Source organism: Thalia democratica, chromosome 3 (genome assembly GCF_965202585.1).
Source record: "Thalia democratica chromosome 3, ktThaDemo2.hap1.1, whole genome shotgun sequence".
Classification (NCBI taxonomy): domain Eukaryota; kingdom Metazoa; phylum Chordata; class Thaliacea; order Salpida; family Salpidae; genus Thalia; species Thalia democratica.
The window spans coordinates 36,814,327-36,840,104 of NC_139167.1; the positions used below are offsets into that span (position 1 = coordinate 36,814,327).

Here is a 25,778-nt window from a genome sequence, read left to right on the forward strand (position 1 = left end):
ATGGTCGAGTAGTTGTTATTAATTTTTTTAAATTAAACTGTTTTTCATTCTTTAGAAACTAACTGTTAAACATGTTAAATAGATGAAGTAGACCTATAATTATACATTAAGTTCTTCATTATAGTGTTAGTTTCGTTTATTATAGAGCAGTGGTTGTGAAAGTGTGCACATAATTTTTTCTAGTGTGCACGAAAGCTGTTTTAGTGTGCATGAAAAAAAAACCTTAAGTTTGAAACTAGCTTACACTTGTTACTCTGGAGCAAAAAAAAAGGTCATAGGCGTTTTAAATGGTAGTTTTAAAATTTATACTAGATGTTATAAAAATTTCAGGAAACTTAATCTGAGCGTATGCGCACATATTTTTTTTTTAGTTTTCGATTTGGTGTGCACAGATTTTGTTTAGATTGACGACCACTGGTATAGAGTTATTATAACACTATCAGTAAAAATTATAGAAATTAATGACAATTAAACAAGTTCATAAAACTTCTTTCATTTTGAACAATTTAAGCAAACTACAAACTGCATACACAACCGGGTGAGCTGAATAAACTTGTTTTGACAGCAATTTTTTTTTTTGCCTAGTAAAATCTACTTCATGTAAACTATTTAAATTTTACAATTTTTAATAACAGAAAACTTGTAAACTAATTAGGAATAATTATAGATAAGTACTAAAGAGTAGCTTTTTACTGAATATTGTGTTTTTTGTTTAATTCATTTTTTAATCGTTTGTAAATTATTTTCTTAAACTATGATAAATTATGTGCATTAGTTCTTCAACATTATCTAACACAAAAGTAATCTAATATATCAGCTTAACAAAGTTCAGAATAGTTTTCACCACGTTTAAAACGTTTTAAATATAGATTATTATTTTTAAACCTATATACTTGTGGTAAACAAAACTTTTGTCTTTTTAAGATTAAAACTATACTAAAAATAACTATTGATATTACAAACAAAAGGTTTTTTTTTCTAAGATTAAAACTTTATTTTTACCATTGAATTATATCCTTAACATAAATAACGAAGTTTAATTTATACAAAAGTAACAACAAACTAAAGTCACTGTTTAACCAAAAGTTAGTAATACGCAAAAAAAATTATTTTAGATTTTAACAGCTGATGAGTTCAAATCTTAGAGACGGTGAGTTGTACCAAGAAAGAACATGAATTGCGACCACCCTAGCGGTTATTCTATTTTCAAACCAATGCACAACAGGTGTGCTTCGATCGCTGTTTCCTTGAAACACCTAGAAAAACATTTTGCATTAATTTTTTGAAGCTGACAGTTAATTATAAACTTATTAAAACATTTGTTTCACTTTTGTAAAGTATTTTTAGCATTATTGATATTTTGATTTATTTTTTGCATAAAAAATGCTTTTAGTTTGTTTTCTAAAATTTATGTGTTAAACTAAAAGTGTTTAGTACAAAAGCATCTGCTTTTCACAAGATTAAAGCAACATAACATTTTTTGATTTTGTTGTTAAGTTTATTTCCAATAAACATTGTAACAGCTTTAAATTAAGAATACCATACAACATGTTTTTGCTTTTGATATCTACAATATGTTTTAAAAATAAAATAAAACCAGCTCAGGAAACACCAAGATAAATCCTAAATGCGCTTAATTAAGTTTTATTACTTTAAACTCTCACTTTGATGTATAAATTATTATAGAGATTTTAAAATTTGGAAAAAAAAAAGTTGATGGACAAGCTGTAAACTTTGTTGTTTGAGTGTATCTTAAATTAATTTTTGATACTAAAATCTTTAACTTGTGTGAGAAGATGTTAAAATTACTAAAATTTTACAACCGAAAAGTTCCACTTAGATATTTATCTTACAGTTTTGTTTGCTTTCTTTTTCAAAAAATATTCTTAATAAAAACAGTTTTTCTAACTTTTGGTACGCCGCTCTCGTTAGTAATAAATTCGAATTCATCTTGGCCGTCTTTCTTGTATCTCACATAATAAGTGAGAACCCACTGATTCAAGTTACTCCTCCCCTGCGTCACCACTCCCTCAACATCTCTGTTTTCCTCCAGATCTACCCCTATCCACATGTCTTCGTAAAACCCACCTTCACAATACAATAAGTTAGTCTCAAAATTTCAATGTAACATGCGACATATGTGAAATATGTTCAAGTATTAAACTAATCATTACTAAACAGTTAACCACAAAAAACACTCAAAATATTTAGTCCTAGGACCTGGTGTACGTGAACACCTTCCTGTTATCGAGTCACACTCCACTGATACAGTTTAATGTCTTCTTCAGTACAAACTTTTCACCAGGTTTAAGGTTAATAAACTACTAATTTTAATTTAAGTGATATTTTAGTTGTAAAAATGCAAAAATAGTTCTAATTTATGGTATATAAAATTTATTTTGTTACTCAGGAAATTTCAAAAAATTTTGTTGCGACTAGGCATGAAATTATAGTTTAATATACAGTTAAAAGTAGTATTTATTGTTAATTTGTAAGACTAATATAAAGTAATAACTTGTATACATTCAGAATTTACTAATTAAATGAGTAACTTTTATTCCTTTACTTTTCTACACGTAAAACTTTAAACAAAATTTCAAGAAATGACATAATAAAAGTACAAACCAGACTTATAGTGGACTTCCCCTCTGAAGTTGCCCACCCAACTCCTTGCACCGGTCTCGTTGTTGTGCAGTCTTCCGTGTCTTGCCGCATGTCCATCGTGGTTTTTGTAGTGTGATCCTGATATCAGCTGGCTGTCACGAATCACACCCCCTTTCTGTACTCCGATACCGCATGCTTTAACTGAAGTGTGCACATCGTTACGGTTAAACATTTATTTAAAAAAACTAGCAATTGTATATGAAAGTACATGAAAAACATTTTTAAATGTTAAGCTATTTAAGTTTTAGTTTTGAAAAAATGATAAAGAATACAAACTGAACTAAAAATTATAAAATTTGTACCTATGTAAAAATAAGCTTTATAACAATTAACTTTACAGTTAAGATATATCAAATATTATCATAAAACTATGCAGTTATTTTTTTCTTTAAAAAAATATTAACTGCCTTTCTCGAAAAATAACCTACTTGCTAATTTATCAATGGTTAAGATTTTTCTGAGCATCTGTTCGAAATGCTCAATTTTTTCTCGACAATCGGCATCAATTCCATCGTTACCTGGCAGCCCGGGTTCCCCCTTGTTCCCTTTTGGTCCATGTTTACCCGGAACTGAAAACTGGTTGGTTTGGACTACTGGGTCACAGACTACTCTGCACGAACTCTCACAACTCTGTCCTTTTGCTGAAATGGCGCAAAAAAGAATGAAGGGCGAAAAATAAAATAAATGCTTCATTTGTTTAAGTTTTCAAAACTTTAATAAGAATTTTGTTGCTAATATGCTTATTTAGCTCCTAAAATCATTTAAAGTTTAAATCTGTTATTATTAAAAACTAAAAAATACTTTTTTTAGCTAGAAGGTTAAAATATTAAGACTTAGTTTTATGAGAAACACTATCTGATTGGTACGCTAAACTAAGTTAATACAAAAACAATTTTTTTTGCAACCAATACCTAAATAAAACTTAAGTCTTTATTATCTAGTAAGTTATTATCACCTAAAAATAACTCTAAGCTTTAGCATTTATACCTTTCCAATGCATACTTTTTTCTGTTTAAGAAAAACCAAAGTTTATTTAGTTTGCCTTAATTCGTTTTCAATTTAAAAAGGATGTCTGTGTTTAGTTTTGCTTTCAAAACACGTTTACTCAGCTCCGAGTGTGTACACAGTACAAAGTTTGCTAAAATTATTTTAAAAACGAAAATATATGGATATTTTTTTGTATAAACAAAAATTTGAGAGTTAATGTAATTAAGTAAGTTAAACTAATGGAACATCTACAGAATTTGAAACGTTTTGTAATTTCAATAGTTAAGTTGTAGTTATTATGTTACTACTCTCTCATTTCAGAAAATTAAAGTTATAAAAGTTTAATAAAGACCTAAAAACTGCTTTTTAACTATAAAAATTTATTTTTTAAAGAAGTTTTTTTTCAAGTATAGCTTCATTCATTAAAATAACGCCTTCATTTAGTATTTTAATTATTTTAAAGAATTTTTTCATCGAAAACTATTCATTGCGTTTATTATTTTGCTAACAAATTTCACTAGTTTGTCAAAATTTCATAATCCAACACGAAATACTTATGTTGCACTATAGCACTTACCTGTGAATAACAATATCTCATACACACTTTCATTTTGTTAACTACACTAAAACTGCTTGTTTCAATTGTACCTGTTTATTTAAAATTACTATAATAGATGCAGACATGAACTGAAAAGTTTTTAAAAAACATCTTATTAAGATTTTTATATGATCTTAACAACAAAGTTTGAATTTAGGGTTGCATAATCTAACTTGGTCAAGTTATTAAGCAACTATAACATTGACAATACTTTTTACCTTTTAAAATAACATTTTTGTTGAATGATAAATTTGGGAAATTTTTAAAAGTAAAAATTCCCTCTATTATCAATTAACACAACTTTGCATATTTTCAACAGTATAAATCAGCTAAGCTAGGTTTAACACTTTTTACTGTGATTATTCCTAATCAAGTTTCAAATAACTAGTAGTAAGTCAGTTTTGTTAGCTTCACAATAGTAAAAAAAATAAATTAAATTATCAACTAGTCTGCTATTCTGTAAGAGCTGTGACCAGTAGTATATTGTTAAGTTTTATTATTATTTAATTTTATTTTGAGCTACTTAGTATTCGGCAGTACTGATTGTACAAAGCGTTTGATTTAGATTTTTCCTGTACTGAATGTAGATGTTAAAAACTTATTCATATTATAAAATGCTTCAAAACTACTAAATATGAAACTCCCATTTTGACTTTTGTAATATGTTCTAAATCGATTGTTAAGTTAAACAAAAATCTTAAAGATAAAACCTTAATAAAATGTTTTAATATTTTTTTAAAACTAAAAATTATACAAATCAAAAATTTTCAAAAAGCTTTAATAAAAATAGATGTTGAATTTAAACATTTGAGCTTAAATTTTTCAGAAACATACATGAATTAAGTGGTCACTCTGTTACGAAATGGCAGTGTTATTGCTGTATCTAAGTTTAAATTTAAAAAATATTTCGAACGTCAAATTTTTTATCTATAATTACTAAATTTCTTATTGTAGTTTTAATTTCTATTTTTAAATGATAACAACAATGATTAAATGCTTTTAAATTATCAAATTAATTTTAATTGACTTTAAATATATATGTAAAACTAAAAAAATAAAAATAAACACCAAATAAAACTAAAACACTAACTAACTTTTAAACAAACAATTTTCTTATTTTTCCAAGTCATTAAAACTTTGATTATAAAAGAAAACTAACCTTCTACAAAGCAAAAAACTATTAACTTTTTATTCATTATATTTATTTCATTCTTAATTAATAACTTCTTTTTTTTTAAACTGTACTCTACTGCAACTTTTTTTTTAATAAAAAAAAGGTTTACGAATTTAATGACAATGAAAATAGCAAATAATATATCACAGTTAAGTATAAATAAAATTTTAAAGACGAATTGCAACTCCTACGAGTTCACAGTGAATGAAAAAAAATTAAATTGTTAAAGTGTTTAATGAATAAAACAAACAGTTTTTCATTCTATAGAAACTGTACGCTCCCTGTCAAAACTTGAGATTCTGTATTTGAATATGTCTTCGTATTGAACTCTGTGAGTAAAAAAAATAATTTAATATTATTGTAAAAAATGGATATTCTTTACAACAGAGTAGAGACTGTTTAGCTTCGCATTTATTATAAGGAGTACATGTTCATATAGAACACTTTTTAACTTAAATTAAGTAATCTTTAATAATATTTTACTTTGTATTTTTACTTTGTAATTTTTACTTTAATGAGCATCAGGCCACAAAATTTTACAACTGAACTAAATATAATAAACAAGTTTCACAACATATTCAAACTGAAAACTGTTTATGAGCTACAAATTCAATTATAACTTGTTTAATTAAACTTTAACTAAACTATTGAGTTAAAACAAAAATTCTAATATATTCTATATAAATACAAATCTTAATTTAAAAAACTTTCACAATCAAACTTACGTAATATTTTTGTTTTGAAGAAGATTATCCTCAATTTCGATCAATCTGTTTAATTTTGAAAAATTTTCACCGCCAAACGGCGCTCCAACCTTCAAAAATGTGCAGTCCAGTCCAGCTGCCTGTTAAAAAAGTTTTTAAACAAGTTAAAAAAGTTAAAATAAGTTAAATAAACTTTTATATTTTCCAAAAGTGGGCCACAAGGCCATAACTTGAAACTTACACTAGATGTTTTGGAGTTCATGGTAAACAGAAAAAAAACATTTTTAGGGTAGTTAAAAAAAAAATATTGAAGGGGGTCATTGATTTTCAAATTCTTCAAAGGGGTCGTTATGAAAAAAAGCTTGGGAAACCTTGGTTTACAGGAAATAACTTAACAAGTAGCAAGTGAAAAATGATTCCACTGTGATGGATTTGAGAGCTTCATTTACAAACAAATTATTGAGACATTTTAACCTTTTTAAAATTTTAGAAGATTATAAGCGGTGAAATTGCAAATATTCAGTTAACATAAGACAACAAAAAAGTTTCGATAGACTTAAAAAAGTCTAAGTCGAGGGTCAACAGTCTTGTTACAGTTATATATTAGATTTAGAAGAAAAAACTGTTTTGTTGGTCATTTTTATTTTGAGAAACTAGCCTTTAAAAGCAACAATCCAGCCGAGTAGCCATCAAATAAGCACCACTACTTAGACATAGTTAAAAAAAGCATATTTTAGAACCTTATTCACAAGAAACTATCTAGTTGGTGTGTGGTTTGTTTTTTGACAGCTAAAAATTTCAAGTTACTACACGATTACTTCTATTTTTCCAACTTATAATCTAAGTCAACTGTCATTTTTCTGATAACATAACCTATGACATAAAACTTAGTATAAATAAAGCAAACATTATTTCTAAAGAAAACTAAAAAAAGAAAACAAAAAAAGAGAAACGTTCTATTTATTTACTGCAAGTTAAAAAAAAGTATCTTTTTAATAGTCGTGAACTCTTGTGAATTACATAAAACGACTCTCATTCAGTTACATAAATACCATTAATAAAAAATTTATATAACAAAAACAAACCACGTCTACAATGACGTCATCATTAATTTCGCAATTGTCGATGCTCGTCACCATGGTTACTTTCCCACTCATTTTCGCCTCGTTCAGTTTATTTATGACGTCGGTGAAGGTGTTGGCCCCGCCTGACGTCACCGCCCTTCCGAGCTGGTGCTTCAACGTTTTGGGGGCCGTGGTGGCGTCGCCATGCCAACAGTGGGCCGAGCCCAGCATCGATTCGCTGCCGACAACCATGCACCTGGGAAAATAGCAACGGTGAAAAACTTTATAACAACTGTTTCTTGCATCAAAACCTCAAGTACTAGTAGTAAAAGTGTGACAGAGTATTGAAATGCATCTAGTTGTTGTTTGAAGACAAATTTTAAACTAAACAATAATTATTTATATTGTTTAAAGTTAATCAAAACTTTGTAAAACCTATCGCTTTTAAAGTTTTTTAGCGTAGGTAGCTCAATTTTTCTTTATACTTGAAGCCAATAGATAACAAAACTTTGCTGATACTTTTATTCAAACAGACTTGTTATGCAAAATATTGGACATGAAATCGCCCGGGTCGTTGATGCAGTCCATCCTGTGCAGCGGGTTGACCATCAGGTTGATGACCGGGTGGTTCTTGTTGATCAGCTCGTGGTACGTCTGCACCAGCTCCTCCGTCGTCTTCCAAACTCCCGTTTGCACCTCATACTTCCCGCTGCTCTGCGGGAGAAATGTTAAATTGTAGTCTACAGATCATATTTTAAAGAGCAGTAATTTGAATAAGACTCTTGAACTGAAGAGGTCTTTGACAGAAACTGAGTCTGCTTTAAAATATCTTGAAAGAATTTAATAAGCATAATTTCAAGCTGAGACCTTTTTATAAGTTTTCGGAAAATCATAACGTATAACATTTTAATTGTACCGATCATATTTCAAAGAGTATTAATTAGTAATTTTACGGTCAAGTGTTTTAAGAAACGTGTTGCAAACTTCGCCCATACTTCAGCAGTAGAGCTTTCTTTTTTACAAAATATATTTTTAGATATTCATAGAAATTTAATACAGTTATTTTAATGATTCTTTTTAAGTTTTCAAGGGTTCAGTACAAAACGCACTCTAAGTAACAGCGTTTTATAAAATCATGGTTGCTCATGGAATAACTTTGGTTAGTATTCTAAACTTAAAAAACTACTGTTTCTAAAACACCGAAAAAAAACTTTAGGACTAATACTTAGAACTTTTATGCTCTTGATACTTAAGCTCTACGGCATTATTTAAGAATTTGTATTTCAAATAAACTCAATTTTAGTTTTAAAATTTTGCATGGTATAAAAAAGATCATCCTTTTTACCTTTTGTTTTAATGTAAAGTAATGATAACTTCCCATCATTTAAAAACCGACGAGATGGTAAAAATAGCAATTTACCTCAGGTAATGTTATAAATTTTAATTTCTTATTCAGCAGTTTTGAAACGGTTAAGAAATAGGAGCACAAAATTTTTGGTTTAAATGACTATTTCAACTCTATTAAAATTTCTAAATGATTTTCATATCTCATACCAGCTTGAAATTCAAAAATTTCAAAACGAAATTAAAATATAAACAGTATTACATCAGATTTCATTAAACATATATAATTTTATATCATATACAATACTTTTAACAAATTATGTTATAAACATTTTCTCCAAATATGACTCAATTGCCTAGAAATATATAGCATGTGTACTTTATTGAAGTAATTTCAAAAAGACTACAATAAAAGAAATATTACAAAAAAACTATTTGTGAATTAAACAAAGAACACGATTATAAAGGACTGTTAATTTAAAGTTACACTATATAAGTTAATGACCAGTTAAAATTATTTAGAAAAAACACGAATAACAAAATAATCATTACAAGTAGATAGTTGAAACTGACATATATTCTTTCAGTGTCGCATTCAAATCCGACAAACAAGTCTTCACCGGCAGCGAAGCCTGATTGGTTGATCGAATCGACGACGACGTTTATTATTTGCTCTAATCTCTCGAAACTGCTCAGATACGCTCCGTTGCTTGCACGGCCTACTGGCTGTAAATATTTTTATATGGTTAAAAAATATGCATGCAGAAAAAACTGTTGCATCTAAAACTCACCAAAGTATAGTTGAATTTAAAAAAAGATGTTATTGTATTTAAATTATTGAAAATTTCTCACCATTTAAATTACTTGCATTATTTACGTTTTTCCGTACAATAAAATATGCCTTATTGTACATTTAATGATGAAACAAAAACTGTTATTTTGATAAAAATCACATGTACAAGTGAGTAAACGTTGAAACTTTAAACCTAATATGTAAATACAAAAAATCTACTTGAGTTTAAACCATTAAACAAATGCTTGTTTGGGAATATTATTACTTAACATCTAAGAGGTAAACGTTATATACAAACATTTAAAATTTGTTTCTTCAAAAAATGGTATCCTTATTAACTATAAATTGAGTTCAGATTATTTTACTTGCAAAAAGGTCCTGCAAGTCTATTTACAAAATAATTTATTGTGAAAACAAGAAGCTTTTAAAATAGATTTTGAATACTTAGTTGTTTTTCAGAAAAAAAAAATTAATTTGTGCTATAAAATTTGTTACAAAGAATTTAAAACAACAAATAAATCATACGACTAAAATTTCAAAACCATTGCACTAACTATCATAAATTATTATCTACCATTCGTATTTGACAACTTTTAATGCTCACAAATCAAATAATTAAACTAACAGTTTTAGGACTGAGTGTTTTGCCGAGAGTCTGGTACACTGCACACATTTTACTTATATTTTTGCTCGCGGAACATTTTGGGTTTCCAACCAACAAGACGTTCTTCATTAAATTCGCTTTACCTGCAACATTAAGTTAATTAAAACTAAACTTCATATTTTGTTATATACAACTAAAACTAAGTTAGTAAAACTTCTAATAAGTTAAAACAATTTAAATTTTAATTTTACAGTACTTTTAGTTAGTAACTGAATACCACAGACTTAGTATTACTTAATGCTAAAGTAATAATAAACAAAACTAACTCAATAAATTAGACAACTAAGTTTAGTATTAAGTTACAAGTTTTTATTTTAACGTTATGTAGAATTTTTATCTAAACTAATTTAAATTATTATCTACAAAATTAACATTATTAAATTTAATACTATTAAGACTTCTAGACATTTTTGTAGTTAAAATTTATTTCAATACATTTAACCAATAAGAGTCCAAAAACTTATGTTTAAAAAATTGATCAGCTCTGATTATTTACCTGGAGAATCGACACCAGCGGACATGACTGACACAACGGGAACTGGCATCCTCCTGAAATCTTCGCAAGGCCGCTTCATTTCGTGTATGACGTCATAGTAGGAGCGTTGCTCGGCGTCGCACGCTGATTTGAAAATTGCAAACGAAGCTAGGTAGGCAGCGCTACAGCCCTAAAAATAAAACTTATTTGAAATATTAAGTTGTTGTACTTAACTTTATATAAACACAGAAAAAGCTTGTTTAAAAATAGGGTGAATCAATAAAGCTTTTATAGTTTAAAAAAAAGTATTAAGTCTTATTAAGGCATTCAGTTAAAATAATAAACTTTCTGATTTAAGTTTCGAAAAGCACTTTCCAACAATAAAAAACTAACTAATTTTTAATTTCAAAATTTACTTATACAAAGCTAATTTTTACATCTCACATTTTTCAAAACTGTTTAATTTACTTTTAGTAATTTAAACTTGTATCCCTATGGTCTTAACTACAGTTTAAAAAGTAAACTGATTAATTGTTAATTGCTGTACTTTTGAATTTATAGTAGATGCTAAACTGCATTTGCTATTGTTTCAATTAAAAAAATTGACAATAAAAAATATTTAGGTGTACCAAATGTAATTGATAGAAATTTTTTAGATTACCAAGGTAAATAAAAAGTATACTTTAAAGTTTGGATTTTAATATATTTTAAGTATGATTTGTTAAACATTAAATAGCTTTTTGAAACTAAAGATAAAACTTTTTTGTTTTTAAAATGGCACTTTAGTACTATTTGAGTACTTAAGTAACCGATATTTGTCTTTTAACTTTTCGTCTATATTCATTTTGTAGGTTGAAAAAAATTAGAACTTTTTTAGAATATCTTTTGCTATCATAACACTGTATAATGTTAAAAATAAAACAAATTTGTTAAAATTGTTATTTTTACAACACAATAAACATACTATGTAAATTAAAATAGGTTTACTACTTTTATTATGTCATTTGTAAAATACAAAAATTAAGTTATTTTGATGCATATTGCACATTGTAAAAAACAGTATAGATTTTTTTTATACAGACCAAATGATATGAAAATTACAAAAAGAAAAACTCTGGTATCAATATTTTGTCTCTTTTTATATTTTGCAACAAATAACATTTTTATGAGATGTACTATTATTAAAGTTAAGTAGCAATGAGGGGTATAACATTATTCACATTGTAATTTTTTTTAGTTTTATGTATTTCTCATAAAGAACTGTTTCACTAAAATCACTAATTAAAATAAAATATAACAAGTATGTAGTAGAATTTATCTTGCAAATATTTATAGCACTTATAAACAAAACTTTATAGATAAACAGCTAAAAATAATAAAGCATTTAATTTTATAAAGAAATCAAAAGCATAAAGGGCCAATAACTTCATGTTAATCTTTTATTTTAATGAACAAGTAAGCTACGATATTAAAAATTCAAAGTAGCAATTGAGATATAAGTTTTTGAAGTTTTAAAGTTTCATAGCTTACTTGTGAAAGGCGCAAACTAAAGGCGAAAAAGGACTGTTTTACTAAAAATATATCTCTTTCTACAACTTTTGAACAAACTGCTTAGAACTTTTTCAGTTAAACTTTTAAAAACACAGAAAAATCTGCACGACTAGCTTTTTTTATAATTTTTTTGGTTTTTATATTCTTATGATTGCAAAAATCTTCTTAAAAACTAGAGGTCTCTAGCTCAAAAAAAAAAGATAAAATTGACAATGAAAAAACAGGAAGGCTTGTATAACAATATATTTAAAAAAAATAATTTAATCTGCCAAATAGGTACGCACTTTGAACACAGCGACAAAGAGCGTATTCAACAGGCAGTGCGTACCTAGCAAATTTTGGCCTTTAATTACATGCATTGAGCTTAATACAAACATGTTAAAAGTCACTGAAATTGAAAAATGATTATCAAAACTAAAATCATTGAAAAAAATATTAACATAAATATAACAATAAATATTTAAAATATATAAAAGGTCTTATTACTATATGTAATTTATATTCAACCCACAAAGTTTTTTAATCTATCTTGTATTTCGTTGTACATTTAAAATTTAGATAGTACATATAAATATGTAATTACTAATTTTAAATAAATACTTATGAAAAGATTGATAATGCTTTTATTAATTATTTTTATTAAAAAAAGCTAGTTAAGGGTTATAAAATCAAAAAAGCAACAAAAGGATTCTGCTACACCCAAACGACAAGCTCAACTAACGCACATATTTTGAAAGAATCTAGTTCTAAACAAATCTCATTTGCAATGTTCTTTATTTTCTTTAATATCGCTTTTTTATACGATTTTTACATGTATGTTGCAACCATAGGGTATGAAAATGTCAATTGCAATGTTCATTATTTTTGGTCATTCATATTTTATTTTAGATTTTTATACGCTTTTTAAGTTTATGTTTCAATCATTGGGTATGCAAATGTTAATTGCACTGTTCATTATTTTCGTTTATCTAAAATTTGTATGACTTTCAAATTTGTATGACTTTAAAGTATTTTTTAATTTCTTTGTTATAATTATGGGATATACAAGTTTAAATTGCCCTGTTCGTTATTTTTGTTATATAAATAAACTGTAATACGTTATTTTAAATATTGGATTTGATACACAATTTAATTGTTTATTTAGTTTCAAAGCAAAAAAAAAACTGCACTTTGAACACGTCGTTTTTCAGCTCACAAGTGCGTACCATACCGGCAATACGTACCTAGAAAGTGTGTACCTAGGTGGTAAGTTACTGTAATTAAAAATTTCATTTTCAATAAAAACTGACTTACAAATCAAAGTTTTCATCTAAGACTTAATGTTTAAAATGCTGCCCTAAATTGCATTTGTGGTTACAAAAATCGAGGAAATTAATTAAAAGTATGTTCAACAATTTTTTTATTTTAAATGCTTATGCAACTTAAATTTTAAAATTTATGACGCTAACTACACATTGTAAAATTACAAATTCACGTCTACATATATGTCTTTTAAACTTTTACAAACAAAGTGAAATTAAACAAACACCTTCAATCGGAGCTCGCTGTTGGCTTTGCACTGGTGGTTGGTGACCGATGCGATCTTGTTCTTAGCCTTCTTCCCTTCCTTCTTCCCCTTCTTGTTCTTCACCTGCTGGGCGGGCTGCTGCTCCACCAGCAAGGCCGCTATCTGCTTCCTCGCTTCAGCGTCCGCCTTCATCAGCTCGCACTCTCCTTCGCGGATTATCGATCTGTGCGGGAATATTTGATGCTTTTGAATTTTGGAAGACGTATTTGAACTCAAATTTGTGAATTAGAATAGCAGCATTTGAAATTATTTCTTTACGTTTCTTTTTAAAGTTGCTTTTTAAAGTAGTAAAAATATCGTTCTTGTAGTATTTTTATTGGAATACGAGCAGTACTTTTTTTGTAGTCTTTTGTCAGAATAGATCAGCGATTCTTAATCTGTGTTGAATTCCCTTGTTGAAGGTAGTAAATTTTCTTGATTATAGGTTATGTAAATTGAGGTTTGTTAATGATCTTTTTATTTAAAAGTTAGCATTAAACTGTAATATGTTTTTAGTCAAATAAACTATTTAGTTTTTTTTAGATTTAGAAGCTTAAGATTCAAAAAGTCTTTTTTTTTTAAAACTTAAAAAATATGCATACTGGGGGTAAATTTGAAAACTACCTTCCATAAAAAGGTAAATATGAAAAAAAAAAAAAAAGGTTATGAACCACTGATTTAGATGATAGTCTGTTATGTAAATGTTATTAATAAAACCTGAAAGTATATGTTTATGGCCAAATGTACTCTGAAATTTATGAAATAACTATCATAATTATATTATTCATTACCCAGTTTAATAGACATTAAAAGAAAACAAAGTTGTAAACAAACTAAAAGTATATTAGTTGTTATTGTTTCTTCAATAAGATAAAGTAAATTTCTTATGAAAGAATCATTTAACATTCTGTTTCCCAGCAATTTTTATTGTTAAATATATACAAATTAATAAGTTCAACTAAAAAACTGTAGATGACAATTTTTTTATCTAATAACTTGGTATTTATCTTAATTTAATAAAAAAATCATCGAAATGTTAGTTACTAAACCTTTAAATCACACAAAATCATTTTAAAATGTATAATCTTATCAAAAATATTTTAGGTCAAAGATATAAAACACAAAATATATTAGACACACTCAAATTATAATGGTTTGAGAACTTTTCATTATGTGATAGACCAACGAAACTTTTCTAATTACAGAAGTTATAACAAGTTCTACTTGTTGTACTAGGTTACTGTGCAAAAATGTTTTGATCATATGTAAAATTATTTTTGTTAAAGTCGAAATATTTAGTCTAATTAAAAAGTATCATTTTAATAGATCTTAAAAAGTTCAAAACAACTGTGTAGTATAATTACTTAGCTACAATTTCTTTTATACGTTTAAAGTGTTTGATTAACTTTAATCTTTTAAACATATTCATTTGTTAGGTAACACTTGACTCGTCGAAGGGCAAGCTAAACAACTATGCTAACTTTTTTCGTTATGTTTCTGTTAGATAAAATATTTATATAAAAAAATACATAAAACATAAGACATTGCAATATATTTTTTTATTATCATACAAAATTTATTTAAAAATATATTTCATTAAGTTCACATACAAAATAAAACCCTAATAAATATATAAATGAAACTTAATCAGTTTAAAAAATAACCTAAAGTTCTATTAACTGCAATTAACCTGATTATTTCGTCGACTTTTTCCTGATCAAACAGAGGAATCCCCTGAATTGAAGGCAGAATTTTGGTGGCGATGAGTTCATGGCAAGCATTTTGGTGGCCCGTTTCAACTTCAACTCGAGGAATTTCACTTTTATTAGCCTCATCTGTATGAATTATTAATTTTAACATAAATTCAATAATATCACAATTACATTTGATATACAATAACCTGCCAACTAAATACGCACTTCCTAGGTACGAACTGCCAGTATGGTACGCACTTTTTAGCCGAAAAACGATGTGTTAAAAATGCAATTGTTTTTTATTTTATATCAAAAAATTAAAATTTATATTTAAAAAATATTTTATTCTAAAATATTTATACAATTTTAAAAGTAAATAAATTAAAACTAAGGGAACCAGAAAATAAGCTATAAACTTACAAATTGTTCATCAAATCTAGTATTTAAAACAAACATATTGAAGTTTATTTATCTCACGAAAATAACAAACAATGCAACTTAAATTTGTATACCCTATTATTAAAACATAGGAATAACAACAGTTAAAAAGTCAAACAAAGTTTAGATAAACAAAAACAATGAACAGTGAAATTGAAACTAAAGCGACCTAAGACTGAGGTAACCATGATAAGTACATATAAACAAAATAAGTAAGCTTATAAAATTGATAAACACTCTTTCTTAAATCCATTATTGCCAATATTGACTATGGAAACCACAGTCTACTATGAGCACCATTTTATCCTTTGTTGTCTTGTTTTTAATTAAGACAACCAGTCGAAATGCAAAATAGGTAAACAGTGAGTAGGATAATTTTAAAAACCAAAACTAGCTTTTATGAATAAACACAACTTAATAAAAGTATGATCAGTGTTTTAATAATTATTTATTTATTAAAAATTATTAAAAAAATTATATTTACTATGTGAATTTAAAGGTACAATGGAAATACAAGATAGATTAAAAAACTTTGTGGGTTGAAAATAAATACTTACATATAAGTACATACAATAAGTCAAAACTCAAGACTTCTAATAAACTTTCAACTAGTATATTTTGTTTTTATAGTGAAATTTTGTTTTTGGGAAATTTTGCTTTAAGAGTCAATTGTAAGTAAACTTTAATAGCTTTTAACATGACTGTTTTAGGCTAAATGTAAGTAATTAAAGACCAAGATTCCTAGATCCATGAAACACTTTTAACAAAGCGCAAAAGTGCGTATCCAACCAGCAGTGCGTACCTAGTTGGCAGGTTACTGTATTAAAAACCATAGCAATTGGGACATAAGTAAATTTTTGTACATCAACTTACCATTAGCTAAAAAATTAAGTTGACTATAGTTGCCATAGTTTAAAAATTATCAAGTTTTGAAAAGCTAAAAAATTTTTAAAGCGTTTGCATAAAATAAATTTTTAACCTTGAACTGTTTCTGGTTCATTTCTGTACTTTTGCTCCTTACCCATTGACACTTGACAAGAAGAAAGCTCCTTTTTGGATTTATGGTTATAATTTTTTTAAATGTGGTTTAAATAAAAACAATCTTAACTGAAAAACTGTACTATACTTGATAAAGTTAATGATAACATAGCTTTTGTTTTAATTTAAAACAAACTGTTACAAAATATGTTTAAGTAAAAACATAGTTGTAGTAAAAAATGTATTATCAGCTTTAGTTGTTTACTATAAAGTCTTTGAAATAAAATAACTTTCAAACAGATAAACAGAGAGTTTCAAACATAGAAACTTTTTTCTGTTTCATTGATTTTAAATAAGTGTCAGTAATTTAATTAATATATAGAAAAAACTTTAGAATTTTACTTATATCCATTTAGTACAAAAATATCATAAAACATTATTTGTGACTAAGCCATAACGAAGTTAGCCTGTTTCAACTAAAAACATTTATTAATATGTATAAGTCCAATAGCCACAAAACTACTTGTTATTTCATTAACATGCATGCGTAAAACGACAGCAAAAAAACCTTCATGTGGTTTTTAATGATGCTCATCACAGTGCATTTAACAGCTGGTTGTCCTATTGAATCAAAAACAAATTGAACTTTCACATCTTCTATTTTTGGTGTTATTTGCAGCTCGCTAAAAAACTCTGACTGTTAAAATGATTAACTTTTAGTTATAAATTTTGCATTTTAACTAAAAATGCTAAACTTGCATCAAAAACTAAAAACAATTTGATTAAACACACTGCTATTTTTTACAATAAATACTGTTGGTTTTTCTTATTTAGTTTTAATTTATATATATATATATATATAACATCTGGGTTAAGTAAAAATAAAAAAATAATACAAATTAATAAATAAAAATTGAGATGATTATTAACGCACTGATACAATTATATTTTGTGTTGTGCAATAAGAAATATAGTAAACTTTTTATTGTCACCGTTTTTTCTACTTAATTATCTTTAAACAAAAATTTTCTTCTAACACACCCTAACAATGGTTTGTTTTTATTTATAATAAGATGATATCAGTTCAAAAACTGTAGTAAATATACTAAATCACTAAAAATAGCTATTGACACCAAATTTTTTTAAATATGTTTATTAATTTAGACTACTTTTACTAGAGTCTTTAATACAAAGTATTATTTTGAAACTATTTCTAGTTATAAATCAAGATTTATTTTTTTGCGGTTAAACAAATAATTAGCTTAGCTGTGACAATATTATATATCAGCATTAGATACTATTAAGGTAGTAGAACTAAAGAATTTTTTAATAAAATAGCTTATAAACATAAATAGACTAATTGTTTTTTAATTTAATTTTCAAGCATAAGCAATAATAGCAAAGTTTCTAATTTTTTTTTCAAGCTTAAAGGATTCAGTAAGTAATTAGGGTTCAACAGGATTACTTTGATATGTTGTACAATAAAATCAATATTAAAACAATAGCACTAAAATTTTAAATGTGTTTGTTATGATTTGCATTGATTTGAGAGGAAGAAAAAGGAAACAGTTAAATTAAAAAACTTAAATTTTACTAGAATCAACAATTTGTTCTCTAGTTATAAAAATACATTCGACCTTTATATTGCTAAGAATTTAACAAACAACTTTAAACAAACATTGAAGAGTTTTTTTAGCCAGAAATTATCAAGTTATTTTGCCAAAAATTGTATTAGAGATAAGTCTTTATAATTATATATTTAATTTTTTTTTTAATTTTTAAAATCTATTTTTTCATAAATTAAAAAAATCTCATTTGCTTAGTAAGTGATATAGCAACCTCCTGAAAATTATAGAAACTTTTAACTGTTTATTATTAATAAATCATCAGCATTAGTAAACAACACATCAATTTAAATAGTCACTATCAATATTTAAATTAAAAAAATAAATACATCTCAAAATTTATTTGAACTGAACAAATAAAGAATTATTTACTCGTAATAAATGCTTATAGAATAACCAAAAGAACAAATATAAATATAATCATGACTTTTTTTTAAAGTTTAATAACTAAAACAAACATTTACATGATTCTAAAATTATTAGAAAACATACAACCACTAAAAATAAAAAAATATATTAGCTTAAATTTATTAATAATAATTGTCACTGATAAGCTCTGATGAGCCTTATTTAGGTGAAACAGTAACAAACTGTTGAATTAACTTATATTAACAGCGTAAATTGAAAAATACTTCTGAAAAATATTAGAAACCATACAATCACTAAAAATGAAAACTTTACATCAACTTGACACCAAAGGAAACTTACTAGTCGTCCATAGACATCACTAGGTTTTTCATATAGAATTTCATTCAGTATTTGCTCAATCTTGTTTGAAACACCAAGCTCATTATAAAAATTTAATGCTTTACGCTTTAGTTCTTCCCTTTTCCTTTGTTTCTCCAAAATCAATTCTTCTTCACTTATACTAGACATAATTCTAAATAATGAATTATGAAATGAGTTTTAAATAGCTTGAAGTAACTAACAAACAAAATCATGCATAAAAAAGTATTATTGTAAAAAATACTAAACACTTATAAACTTGTGTAAGAAAAAAAAATCTGCACATAACAATTTAAAAAAAAATGGTATTGTTATATACAACTATATAGATGTAGTAAACTAATTACAGGTACAAAGTAAAATGGTATTAAAAACTTTAATATTGATTAACATCTCAGTAAATAAATACATTAAAAAAGTACAGCTAAAAATAACTTATAGTTTCTAATCCTAACAACTTTAGTTTTTTCTTACTGAAGCTGTTATATGTTATAAAATTCTCCCTTAAGGTTGATATTGTGTGTATATTTTAAAGATTTAAATGTCTTTGTTCCAGCTAGAACTTATTAAAAAAAGATCCGGATCTAGCTGTATTTTAAATTTGTGGATCTCTTAGATTACTAATGCTAAAAGTTTTAACAATAAATTATTAATACTTAATCTTACATTGTTATACAATTGTAAATATTATATTAGCTCACATCAGTAATAATAATTACAAAGCTGATAGTAAAATCACGATTACCAAAAGTTCTTCCATATCCTGACCTACTGACTCTAGTTATGTTGTGAACATTCACATATTTTTTTCAGTACCTTTAAAATTGATAAAAATTTTAATTTTTTTGATACTATTTTTAGTACGACTTCCACATTAAAAACTTATCAGAGGTAAGTTTTAAAAAGTACTGATCATTTTTATAATTAAGTCATTGTACATAAGTTAGGCAGTGATCACATGGTTTAATTGTTGGTGTGATTATTTTGTTGTGGGGCTGGTGAACACTTGCTTGAGGATTTGAGTTTTAAGATTTTCCCACACTCTGTGGTTATTAAGGTTGAAATTTTATCCTTCTTTGTGTACTCAAAAAGGCGTGTCATTAAGGTATTTTTTAATTTGTCTAAGATATATTTTTTGTCTATTTAATTTTGGGATTAAAAAGTTTAATATTAATGGGGCAGGTAAAATTACATTTCAAAATTGTATTGCTAACTTTTCTATTGCCAAGAAAATGTTTATAGTTGCTGAGGGTAGAGTTTTACTGATATTTCTTACAATAAAAAAAAGTTAATAAGTAGGATTAGATAAGCCATGGGAGGGTTCACCTTGTTTTAACAAGTTGATATTATTTTGTAGAGTTTAATCTTAGCAATCATAAATTTTTAACTCCTAAGAAATTTTCAAAGTAATGTTTTAGATATATGGGATAAAAGTCCAAGAGCTCAACAGGCCCCATATAAAAGGTGAAAACAAAAAAACACAAAAAAAAAGACTATTTCACTAAATATCTACAAATTCAGTATTTTTGAACTAATCTTCTTCAAACTGTTATACTATAGAAGAACTGTTTCCTAAAAACTTGAAGTCTCTAGCTCAAAAAACAAAGGATATGATAAATTCTTGATGAATATTAAAACTTTTGAATTTTTTCAATAACTAATAAACAAAAAGGCTCTCAAAATATTTGGTTCTAAGACCTGGTGCTCAAAGAACCTTTTGGTTATCGAGTCACACACCACGGATAACTTTTAACGTCTTGTCCAGGACCAAATAATGTAATTTTTTACTGTAAATTATTTTATTTCTTTATGGCAAAATATTTTGTGGTAAATAGGTCCATACATGTGTATTGTTAAGTTTCAAACAAAACTCCCAAATTTATATTATTATTTTATAGTGTATTCATTTTGTGTAACAACTGGCCTGTAGTTTATGCTTAGAGCTTTTATATAAGGGACAATAGTTGTTTTTGTAAAATAAACTTTATAACCATTCCATAATCCATACTATAGCACTTTGGTTACTATTGAAAAATTACTCAAAATTTTTTTAAAAGCTTATTTTGTGTGCTTTATTACAAATAAGTAATTTAGCGCTATATAACAGAAAACTTATTTCAATAATTTAAATTAGGGGTCTACTTGCCTTATCGGGCCAATAGAGGGTAAAAGTACGGCCCGCAAGAATGTTTTTTCAATAAAAAAGGCGCGTGAGTGGTAAAAACTAGCATGCGAGAAAAAATTAATGAAACTAACATTAGATATTCCGATGTTTGAAGTAAAGACCAAAAAAAAATCTGAGGTAAAACTAAACAGATATTTATGGTCTGCTGTAAAGAATAAAAACTGAAACTAAAGCTGCAGCCGTTGAATGTTTTTATTGTAGAATTTTTACCCACGGCCACTGAATGTCTACTTACCTCTAATCTAATTTAAGGTTAGTTAGTTTCGTAGGGACAAGCGTTGCATTAACTTTCTATGATTAAAGTTTAAGTAATTCTAGCGGGTAATTGGTATAATTTTATTTAAATTACCATTCATTTAGTTTCATTTACAAAGTTGTCACATACTTTAAGTAGTTTAAAAATATTAGCCTATATAGAAAAATATTAGAAAAAAGTTTTTGAAATATTTTTATATTTATCCTTAAATTCAGGCTAGTTTTTTCAGTTTTTATGTATATTAAATTAGTTAACAATGTTTTTTTTTACTTAAATTATAAGTTGTGTTATTTACTTACTGTTATAAAAATGCAGGTTTATATCAGGTAGAGATTGAATTTTCAAATATACAATTAGGATAATTAAATTAAAATATGTCTAACAACCTTAAAAGTTAAGCTTTAAACTTGATCGTTAAAACTTTGAATGAAAATTTTTTAACTATGCCTGAAACTACAGTTAATCTTAAAGTTAAATAAGACAAGAGGCTATTATAGACTTTTTTACAGTGGGGTTGCACAACATTTTTGTTCAATAAAATAGTATTTTATGTAGTAGCTTTAATTATTATACATTTTAAAATTGTACAAATTTCTACTATATAACTGTCTTAAACATCTTAGGTACATAAAATTGTATAAACTTTAAAGGATTTCGAAATACCAGTAAAGCAGAATAAATAATTTTAATATCTAATCCAAGTCTTTAATTTTTATTAAAATATTTAAATTTAACCTAAGTCCTGTTCTTATTGACAATGTGAAACTTTTGCTATACATTGTGGTTTGTGAAGCTAACATGAATATATATGACTGAATGATAAAAAAAGCGCTCAAAAAGTTTAGTCTAAGGATCTGGTGTACAAAAATACTTTTGGTTATCCAGTCATACACCACATGCTTAAACAATTTCTTACAAGCTAAGAATTGTTTACTTAAAAAAGTACTTTGTGTGTTTAGTTGAAAAGTTTTAACTATAATGTACTAAAAAACTTGTCTAATAAAATAAAAATGAATATACACTGTAAGCTTAAAACACAAAAGACTAAACATGTAAATAATAAACATTTCTAGACTTAAAAAATTAACTAAAATTTTATTTATAAAACGAGATAAACAATACTAATAGCAGACATAAAAATACTTGAAAAAAAGGTCAGAACTTTTTTTAAAAAGGAAAAATTGTAAGAAGCTTAACTACTTTTACGTTGAATTTTATCAGTATTTTATGCTAAAAGTTTAACTTTTCTTTTCTTTTTTAAATTAGTTGAAATACTTAAAGATGTTAATATTTTAATTAAAATAAATTATTCTAAATATTTATTAAAAATTTTTAATACTTTATAAAGAAGTGAATTTGACCATAAACTCAGTCTAACTTTTATAATTAAAATATGAATATTTAAGCTGTAACATTTATACACTAAGCACTTAATGAGAAAAAAAAAAGCATGAAAAATAAAAATAAAAAACAATAATAATGAATAATAAAAACAACAAAAAATTTCTTCTATAAATCTTTTGTTTATTTTTGCTTCTGAATACTTTTCTAAGCTAAAAATGTAACTATAAACGAGCAAATAACATTTGCAAACATAAAAAACAAAAATATTTTTAGTTTTCCTCAAAAAAGTAGAGTAATTGATTATAAGTTAACTTAAGATAGTAATTTCAGCTTACCATTTATTTATATATTTAGCTCTCTGTTAAAATGTACATCTATTACTTAATTTTTATAGAGGCATACAAGAGAAGTAAATAAATATATATAAAGAAGTTTGTAAAAATTCTGAAGTTAGTTAAAATTAGTAACCTAATTAGATATTCTAAAGAATAGCCAGATAGAAAATGCTGTAATTTAGACTGAACCACTGTAACTAAAACCAAAAAAAAAAATTTGAACTAATTTTTTGTAATAGATGACAATTAATTTTAACTCCCTAAACAAAAGTAAATAAACTAGTAGCGATGATCATTAATGACCTTGTTAATCACTTTTTAATAACTAATTTTTAAGATCACCCTGGAAATTTCCAAAACGAATTGGATTTTTTAAACATAATGGTCATAATTTACTACCTTGGTAAGCTAGCAATTTCTGACTATTCTTGTTGTTGAATCTAGGTAGGAAAAAATTTGTTTCTGAAGACCTCGTATGATAAATATGGATAATTTTTATACTTTAAAAGTAATTATTAAAGCTAGCTTGTAACAAATTACTGTTAATTTACACATAAATAGACCTAACTCGTATAAATACAGATTTTTAACTTTTAATTTTTTTCATTTTTTAATTTTCTAACAACATCATTATATTATTATGATGTACGCATCTAAGTGCTCTGTTTATAGGAACATTGATATGATTTATGCATTTTTTATTTGCTCTTCCCTAGCACAACAAACCATATCTAACATTGCTCATAAACAATGAAATAAAGATTAAATATAATGCTTTTACATTAAAGAAATGTCTTGTTTTATTTAATACATCACATGTTTTTTGTAATTTTGTTTTTATAGTTTAGATGCACTCTGACTATTTAAAATTTCTGTCTTTAATTAATTTTAAATATTAATAGCTATTTGTGTTTGTTATGACTGTTTTACCTATTATTTCATTAACATCTATAATTTTCCAAAAGCAAATTAACAAATTAAAAAATTTCTTGATATCTAATAAAAGTTATTGTTTCACATGTTTCAAACAAAAACTTAAGATTATTAGCGGTAATTAAATAAGAAATATAAGTATAAGTTATTTGATTAACTCATTAAACATAAAAAATTATAATAAAATAATAAATTTGTTTGTGTTGTGAAACTCTAATATAGATTTAAATTTCTAATGAAGGAAAAACTCAAGATATTTATAGAAATTTAGAGTTGCAAAAAAAAACCGAGAATAAAGTCAATAGACTTCAAGCTGGCTTTACTGTAATGAATAAAAATTGATATGTTGTGTGTAATAATCGTCTGAAAAAATAGTTGATTAAAGGAAACAAAGAACTTGATGGATTTTTTATAAACTTCTGCTCCTAGTTATACTTCATTTAACTATAATTAATTTATTACTCTATTTCATTTTTTTTTTAGTTCGTATTTCGTTTTTACTTACGTTATTTCAACTGTTCATAATAAAGTAAATTTTAAAGAAGTTTTCGTCAACTAAAGTACTAGTTTAAGTCGTAATTAAACATTTTGTATATTATTTAGATTTAAGTGAAAGTTTTAAAGAAGATTACCTGGGCGAGATTTGATTAACATCGGATTTGTTAAACAAATAAACATGTCTATTTAATTATTAATAAATTATGAACTTCACCGCATGATCAACAATAACAGCATCCGAGACAATCCTACAACCGATTTCGTCCTAATTAGGACTCATCAGACAGGAATAGTCGCGAAAAACCGCTATTGTGATCTAACCAAGCGGGCTTAAGTACGAAGTACTGAAGCGACCGTTTGTGAGTAAAGTCCGAAAAATTGACGCAGGCAAATCTTCACAGCCCACTGCCTTAGACATTGTCAGCTTAATGTGAGATTTTAATCTCTACGCTCGTTTTATAAGTTTTAGCCAGTATTTATTTTGGCCATAATCAACAAAGTTAAGATGTTATATATGTTATATTATTAGTGACTTTTTTTGCTCTAGGATTAAGTAAGAATTTATTAATGATGTGAAATCAAGACGGTCAATCGAGGTAACATACTTTTGCGGTTTGTTATATAACATAACTGTTTTAATATTTAGATTATACCAAAACTTCATGGTTTTTCACTTACTATAACAAAGTATTTAATTTCTCTTAGTGTTTGTTTGAATTTCATTATCTTATTAGGTTTATGCAAGTTGTATAACAGTTTGTAAAAGTTATTAAAATTAAACTTAAAACTAACCTACTATAAAACGTTAATACATTAGTCAGCCATAATACAACATTTACAATTACAACAGACTTACAATGTAGTTTTTAGACCGTTATATAAGGTTTATGTATCTGAATATTACAATTGTAAAGGTTTACTTTTTAAAATTTGCTTATGTTAAAATTATTATAGTCACATGAATTGTTATAAGATTCAACTGAAATATAGTTAAAACTGCTTACTTTAAAATCCTACAAAGAATAGTTCAAAATATTGTAAAGTAAACGACGTAGTGAATTATATATGATTAACGAAAATGTCTGTTAAAATAGATTGAAAGAACAAATAAATATGAAATAATAATAAAAAATTGAAATTATGTGTAGGATGAAATATCAAAAAATGAGGTAATAAAAATTAATCAAATTTATTTAAGTTTA

The 25,778-nt window shown here is 26.0% G+C and overlaps 2 protein-coding genes across 2 annotated transcripts; both read right to left on the reverse strand.

The window, feature by feature from the left end:
* Nucleotides 1-1,106: 1,106 nt before the first annotated feature.
* LOC145832016 (lactadherin-like) lies at nt 1,107-3,360 on the reverse strand. Its single transcript, XM_082939381.1, has 4 exons — nt 3,093-3,360; nt 2,626-2,805; nt 1,910-2,088; nt 1,107-1,256 (listed from the first exon to the last, which is right to left on the reverse strand). Exons 1-4 carry the CDS (start codon nt 3,355-3,357, stop codon nt 1,119-1,121), a joined length of 762 nt encoding a protein of 253 aa, XP_082795507.1. The 5' UTR covers nt 3,358-3,360; the 3' UTR covers nt 1,107-1,118.
* Nucleotides 3,361-5,601: 2,241 nt separating this feature from the next.
* On the reverse strand, nt 5,602-19,175 carry LOC145832237 (enolase 4-like). The gene is made up of 12 exons (XM_082939557.1): nt 19,008-19,175; nt 17,243-17,371; nt 16,676-16,745; nt 15,255-15,399; nt 13,547-13,748; nt 10,489-10,657; nt 9,954-10,075; nt 9,109-9,261; nt 7,727-7,905; nt 7,213-7,447; nt 6,149-6,267; nt 5,602-5,752 (listed from the first exon to the last, which is right to left on the reverse strand). The coding sequence occupies exons 1-12, from the start codon at nt 19,173-19,175 to the stop codon at nt 5,680-5,682; spliced, it is 1,764 nt and encodes a 587-aa protein (XP_082795683.1). The 3' UTR covers nt 5,602-5,679.
* Nucleotides 19,176-25,778: the final 6,603 nt, after the last annotated feature.